General features: G+C 46.0%; 1 protein-coding gene across 2 annotated transcripts in view; it reads right to left on the reverse strand.

Annotated features, from left to right (window-relative positions):
• The window catches only part of gripap1 (GRIP1 associated protein 1), a 102916-nt gene that overhangs the window by 30095 nt on the left and 65321 nt on the right, over nucleotides 1-7500 (reverse strand). For both annotated transcript variants that reach the window (XM_063208710.1, XM_063208709.1), the window contains one exon: nucleotides 4420-4513. In XM_063208710.1, the coding sequence (XP_063064780.1) occupies nucleotides 4420-4513 (94 nt within the window). The remainder of the gene's footprint in view (nucleotides 1-4419; nucleotides 4514-7500) is intronic.

The raw sequence follows: 7500 nt of genomic DNA on the forward strand, positions 1-7500 counted from the left end.
CACTAAATGATTCTGAGGTGGCAGCATGCGGCAGTGGTAGCAGCAGCACCAGCTTTCTTTTCTTTTTCTTTTTTCCCTCCTCTCCTGGTGGCCTCTGCAAAGGGAGGGACCCTCACACGGACAGTCAATGGACAATGTCTGGACCAAAGGCACAGTCCACTTGTATAGGAAGCTTATTGCAGTGCACCATTACTGAAGGAAGGGAACAAAACTATGTAATTCACACTCTAGATAGTGCAGCATAGCTCCTCTGAGCCATGTCTCAGCAAAGTGCACACTTAGAATGGTGCACGATATTGAACACAGGCAACAGAACTGTGTAATTCACAGTCTGCATAGTTCACTATTGTCCTGGTCAATGTCTGGACAAAGTGTACACTTAGTAGGGTGCACTGTTACTGAATGCAGGACACAAAACTGTGCAATTCACACCACCCAGAGCACTTTAGCACTGCACAATATGTAGACCAAGTGTTCACTTAGTATGGTAGACTACAACAGAATGCAAGAAAACCACTGGCACTGGTCAATGTCTGGACGAAGCGTTCATTCACACACTTTGTATAATGCACTAGTTCTGCTTGAAGGGAAGAAAACTTTGCAATTCACACTCTGCATACTGTAGTGCAGTACAGCAGTATAGTTGAAGGAGAGGATTGTGCACATCCCAGGGAAAGGTGGAGGATGAAGGTCAACTGTAGGTTTCAGAGTGAGGAGTCCGCACACTTAGAATCCTTTTTGTTGTGTTTTATTGTTTTCATGGCCATGAAAAAATAAAACACAACAAAAAACACAACAAAAAACTCTGAAAACTACAGTATAGCAGTATAGTCAACGAGTGAATATTTTAGACTTTCAGCGCTATACGTACTGTCTATGAGGGAAGTAGAGAGAGGAGGACAAGGAAGCGGAGAAGAACATTACCTCTGACAGAAAATGACTAAGTCACTTCCCGGGTGGGAGAAAACTGCCAAAAAATTCATGTTGAATTTAAAAAATATATCACACTCCCAGGGTCGTCAGACACATTGGCATCACAATTTTATAGGGCGTGCTCCGAATGATGTGCGAGGTTGTGATTGGAGGACCAGCCCCAGTACAGTTCAGTGTCACGCAAGTCTGAAAGGGGAGCGTGCCATGTGGCATGATATTACTGAGCATGACTGCTCCTCCCTGCCTGTGTGCATAAACACACTTAAAAGTAGCAGGCAGCCACTAGCAGGCACTGGCGCTGGCAGCCAGGCAGGCAGACGGGTGGGTGAGTGGAGTGGCTACGGGTGTGTTATGCATCACGCATGTGTCTGCAATCGAGTCTCCTCTCCCCTCTCCTCTCCCTAGCAGGCTGGACTAGATCCATGGCTGGGAAAAAACTGGGGCACTCTGAACAAGTTTTTTCCGGTAGACACTCTGGGAAAAAGAAATCTAATTTTACTAGAAAGTTTACAGGAGTGAACAGGGGGGCCCTCTGGCCCTGCAGAGGCCAGGTGAAATGAACTGGCCCCAGACTCCTCAACCAGACACAACCAACACTTAAGGCAGCCAGGGAGGGAGCAGGCACGCAGTGTGTGTGTGTGTGTGTGTGTGTGTGTGTGTGTGTGTGTGTGTGTGTGTGTGTGTGTGTGTGTGTGTGTGTGTGTGTGTGTGTGTGTGTGTGTGTGTGTGTGTGTGTGTGTGTGTGCATGTGTATTCTGCTATCAAAACATGGCGGCAGGAGCAAACACCACTGCACAACACTACACTACATCTGTTGTTGAGAGAAAGAGAGCAAGATTGTGTGTGTGGCTTTCACTAACTGATCACTTTCATTAAAGCAATTTCATTATCTGCCTTAATGTCGGCGCCCGTTAGAACACCAAGCTCCATTACTTTTTTCGATATGGATGGCTGTGGACATACGACAGGCATTAATTATGATGGTCAAACCTTAATGTGAAGGAAGGCATGGCGCTTTCAGAGTGCATTTCTTTTTTTTTATCCAAAAGCAAAGTTGCTGCAGTCACTGCAGAGAAGAGGAGACTTTGCTCTACTACTAACCCTTAATTTCCTTCGGGAACAGTAAAGTATCTCTACGACTATATTACGATAACACTAGCACACCAACTGTTTCAACAGACACAACATGTTGCTACCAGACTTCTTTAACACGTACATTTTGGATTAAGATACAAATTCTGATTAAGATTTTAAACAAATAGTGGATACAAAAAGGCAGATTAGTCTTTGTGGTTTATACTGACAAAAATGGGCGTCTAATTGAGCAAAATTAATATGAATACACATATCTGATTGGAGCTAGCTAGCCGATTTGAAACTAAAACAGTGGTGACGTCCCTCTGAACTATGGACTGCACAGTCTCTGCCACAATAGGTTTCCATGGAGAGCAGAATTAGTACCTCATAAGCAGGCAGAATTCATCTTTTCTGACACTTCCATCATTTTTTAAGATCATCCTTCCTCGGTGACACCACACCACAGCACTACAGTTCAGATGCATGCACTGGAGCTCTCTCCCTCATTATGGCAGCGCATCCTAATGTCTTTCTCATCGCTCTGGTGGCACTGCCTGGCATTATCAGAGTGACAGATGTGTCCTTTTTCTATGGGCTATGGGCTGGGATGCATTCGCAGCAGCTGAATCAGTGGTGGTGTGTGTGTGCGTGCGCTTGTGTGTGTGTGTGTGTGTGTGTGTGTGTGTGTGTGTGTGTGTGTGTGTGTGCGTGCGTGCGTGCGTGCGTGCGTGCGTGCGTGCGTGCGTGCGTGCGTGCGTGCGCGCGCGCGCGCGCGTGTGAACCGGTGTGCGCTTGTGCGTACGCCAGTGGTTTCTCCAACTGATGGGATGCCATCCCACCCAGAAAAAATAGCAGCACAATGCCAAACTGCACCCCAAATTCCTCATTAGAGCAAAACTCATTAAAAAAACTCCCAAGAACGGCTCAGAACCATCATCATTGCACATTTTTATATTTTTTTAATAGCAAAAACAGAGCCTTTTCACACGTACACAAGCGCACCGCGCTTCCTCCCATTCCACACAAAAATAGCGGCATTATAAATAGCAGCAGAGGCCGAAACGTTTAAGGCACATTCTGCTTAGACAAGTTCAAAACGTAATAATAGAACCCGGCATGCTTGGCAACAGCACGGATGAGAGAAATGATCTGTTTCTGCATAAAGCTGAAGGGACACGCGCCGTTTGTCAAAACACATCTCAAGTCTGAAGACGTCAACGTGAGAACATTGTAGAGAGAAAAAACATTAAGCGGAATAACATTGCAAAGCAAATAAGGTCATTATTCTTATGTTGATGGGATGTTATTTCGACGTTTTCCTCGCATTTGTAAGCCCTACACCAAATAATGTATGCACACGAGGAATGTATTTGGCGGGGGCTATCCGACGGGGGGTATCCGGGCTATCTACGCTGTCTAAATAGCAAATTACCAGAACAGATGTGCTCCCCATATAAAGCAGTTACATGGGGAACGAATTTGCATCTTTTCCGAGGATCTTCATCGAGGCTGTTCAAAAAAGAGGCATGCTAAAATACATGAGTATGCTAAAATAACCTTAACGCCAGACTCAGAGGGTATATACAGATCACAGACAGCGGCCTGCCTCCGTGGCTGAACTCAAACCCCGAGACAGGTCGTAATGGAGAGGATCTACATTTAAGAGTACTTCTAATGATTATTAATACACTTGTCATTTTGAATGAATCTCAATTAAAGTTTGGCTGATTGTGAAGTCAGAGCCACTGCTGCCTCCGTTCTGCACAGTGCTGAGCACTAGTAGTTCATCAGAGCTGGACGCTACCACCTGACACGCACGCACGCATGAACGCGCACGTGCACTCGCACACTCACGCGCACACGCACACAGATGAGCACACAAGAGTCGTGCGGACGTGCTCCGCTTTGCCCCGTCTCTCTCAGCTGTCAGCGTGTGCTGAATAAAAGAAGAACTGAGGAGGTGTATCCGAGCGTATGCGAAATCTGTCGACCAAGCAACTGTCATCTGGCCGGTCTGGTTGGTGGGGGTTGGGGTTGGGGATGGGGGGGGACTTAAAAAAAAAAAAGAAAGAAATGAAAAAAAGAAGAAAAAAAAGCCCTGAAGAGAGGACGGAGAGGTCAGAGGGGGGGGGGGGAGGGGGGACGGGGTGAGGGGACAGGGGTGAGGGGGTGTACTGTAGCGTGGAGTGGGTGAAGAGGAGGAGGGTTGGTGGAGAGGTGGAGGGTTGGAGGAGACGAGGGTTGTTGGAGAGGTGGAGGGGTGAAGTGGAGGAGGGTTGGTGGAGAGGTGGAGGGGTAGAGGAGACGAGGGTTGTTGGAGAGGTGGAGGGGTGGAGAGGAGGAGGGTTGATGGGGATAGGGAAGGGGAGAGGAGGAGGAAAGGAGGAGAGGTGGAGGTTCAGTTCTTACCTCTCCTGCTGACATTGACGTAGGTCTCGATGATGGCGCTCTTCTTACAGATGTCATCTGCCATCGAGGAGCAGCTCACCTCCAAGTGTTTCACCTTGACAGGCGGCACAAACAAGACGCGGATCACCGTTACATATACAGTCACCTAAACCCACACAAACAACCCCCTGCCCTGAGTGCATGATGGGTTCACACACACACACACACACACACACACACACACACACACACACACACACACACACACACACACACACACACACACACACACACACACACACACACACACACACACACACACACACACGCCAACGCTCATCCATCCCACCCACACACCCCTGGCTACAGTGCACACACACGCCAACCCATCCATCCCACCCACGCACCCCTAGCTACAGTGCACACACACACACTTCATGTGAAAACACACACACACACACACACACACACACACACTTCACATGAACACATGCATGCATGCACGTGTAACATCATACAAATACAAATACATCACAAATACACCCCCCCCCAAACACATGCACACCTCAAAAATACAAACACATACAACTCACAAAGGCAAACACACACACACAGACCTCACACGCACCCCCTCAGGTTCTTCCACACAATGCTGTTGTCAGACATGTCCATTAATCAAACGGTGAGCGGAGAGCAGGGCTAATGGATGGGGCCAGGGGTAAACAGGGCCCGTGGCTTTGGGTTGCTGCTATACTATGGTGCTGTGTGATGCTCAATGGCAGCATTTCTCAAACTTTGTCAGACCAAGGACCCCTTTATCCCAATTTTTTGTTTCAGTGACGATCTGGCTACTGAATTATTTATTTAAACAAAAATTGCAGACCAGTGTTTATTGTAGAAAGAATACGTTTAGATATGATGTTTACCTTGTAATAATGTTATGCAGCCCATACTACCTTGTCTTAGAAATGCTGACTACATTTGTAGAAATGTTTTCATGGACGATTTGAGCTCTGTTCGTGGACCACCAGTGGTTCCCGGACCACACTGTGAGAACCACTGCTCTATGGCTATGTACTGTGTTCGGCTGTTGCCTGCCTGACAGGCGAGAGAAAAAAAAGGGGGGGGGCGCGGAGCATGGCTCCAAAAACAGAAACAGTAGAGCCAGCCCAGCATTGCACTGTCCCCAAAAGCCCCTCTCAACCCAGCAACAACAGTTCAATGTCATACTCTGACTTTATATACACACACCCCACCCCTAGCTTTTTCCACCCCTACCGATGATATATGGAAAAAATAAACAGTATCTACCACGAACACACACAGACACACACGCACAAGACCCACAGCAGTGTCCTGTCGCTACCCACACCGAGGGTTCAAGAGGGGAGTGACGACACCCTCACTTCTGGTTTCCCTATGTTACGTTTCTTTCCATCAGTGATGTGACAAAGACACGGGGAAGACCCTTAACATGTGATTTTGTATTTTTGTGTGTTCAAGACAGGAGAAAAGGAGAGAGGATTGTCTGAGTTTTTATTTTAGAATCCACATGATATATTAAACTACACAATGCAGTCCAAACGGGTCTGATTCTGTGCCTCGTTCAAACTGTGGAATTGGAACTGTGGATATTAACAGACATCAACAGATCTTTGTCACTGAGTGCGTTTATTTGCAGTTCAGTATCCCGAATATGAGGCATATCCCAGTTATAATCATATTCGGGATAATGTGTTTATATAACAGAACGTTATACTGTATCTCAGTCTACATTCTTGGCTGTTATAGAATTCTCTTCAAATGCGGGTAGCCTGGATACCAGCAACAGCGTTCTATAGAAAGCCCCTGTATTTGGGATAAGGTGTGTAGATGCGTCAGTATCCCGGCTTCTTTCGGAATACTCCACCTAGCATATCCCGATTTCTCAGTAGCCTGAATAAGGGCTTATTCGGGATACTGAAGTGTTTATAATATATATGCTCAAACGCAAAGTCGGGATACGTAATATCCTGATCATATTCGGGATACTGAACTGCATGTATACGCACTCACTGAGTGCTTGCATACTAATATCGTTTCGAAATAATAATCCACTTTGTTTTTTGTCACAGTAGCAGCAGACATTTGCAACATTGTTTCCAGCAGGATTTGGAAATAACACCACACAGTGTACAGTCAGACCCTTCTGTCTCATCCTCAGCATGTTCCTCTCTCAAAGCTGTCACTGACATTCAAACATTAATAAATTGAGTTCCAAAGCAAATGTCAGTGTTCGAGACACAAAGATGATGTATATCGCCTCCTCAAAACCAATTGTTCCAACCCTACGGGCTACGAAATATTGAAAATCAGCCAGGTACATTTCAAATTAATATGATCTTGTAGTATTTTTGCCCAACAAAACAAAGCAAAATATAGATTTATTCAGTTTGTTAAATTACCTCTATAAAGTTTGGACAAGAGCCAAGGCACCTAATTTGACTCTGAAACTCGCAACCGCATTGAAGTGAAAAACAAGGATGGTGTATACGCACCACTCATCTCAGATCAGGTGAACAGGTGTGTGTGTGTAAATGTAAATGAGAGAGTAAGTGATACAGTCGGGTGTGTGTGATGTGAGTGAGATATAGTGTGTGTGTGTGTGTGTGTGTGTGTATGTGTGTGTGTGTGTGTGTGTGTGTGTGTGTGTGTGTGTGTGTGTGTGTGTGTGTGTGTGTGTGTGTGTGTGTGTGTGTGTGTGTGTGTGTGTGTGTGTGTGTGTGTGTGTGTGTGTGTGTGTGTGTGTGTGTGTGTGTATGTGTGATGTTGAGTGAGAGAGCAAGTGATACTCTAGGTTCGTCTGAGTCAGTATATTTGAGTGCAAGATAGTTTTAGCCTGTGTGTGTGTGTGTGATCGTGCGTGCATGTTACAGCAGAGGTGTGTATGATTTTCTCACTCTATATGATCACTCCTATACGATCACAACACTGCATTACTCAATATTTCATTCACTGCCCGTGTACTGCATGTATGAATGTCACTTGATTCTCACTTGACACTCGTCAATGTTGCCCATATTGCACAAACCATGTTCGATTGAGCTGAAAGGTAGTCAGGCA

The sequence above is a fragment of the Engraulis encrasicolus genome, chromosome 10, assembly GCF_034702125.1.
Source record: "Engraulis encrasicolus isolate BLACKSEA-1 chromosome 10, IST_EnEncr_1.0, whole genome shotgun sequence".
Classification (NCBI taxonomy): Eukaryota; Metazoa; Chordata; class Actinopteri; order Clupeiformes; family Engraulidae; genus Engraulis; species Engraulis encrasicolus.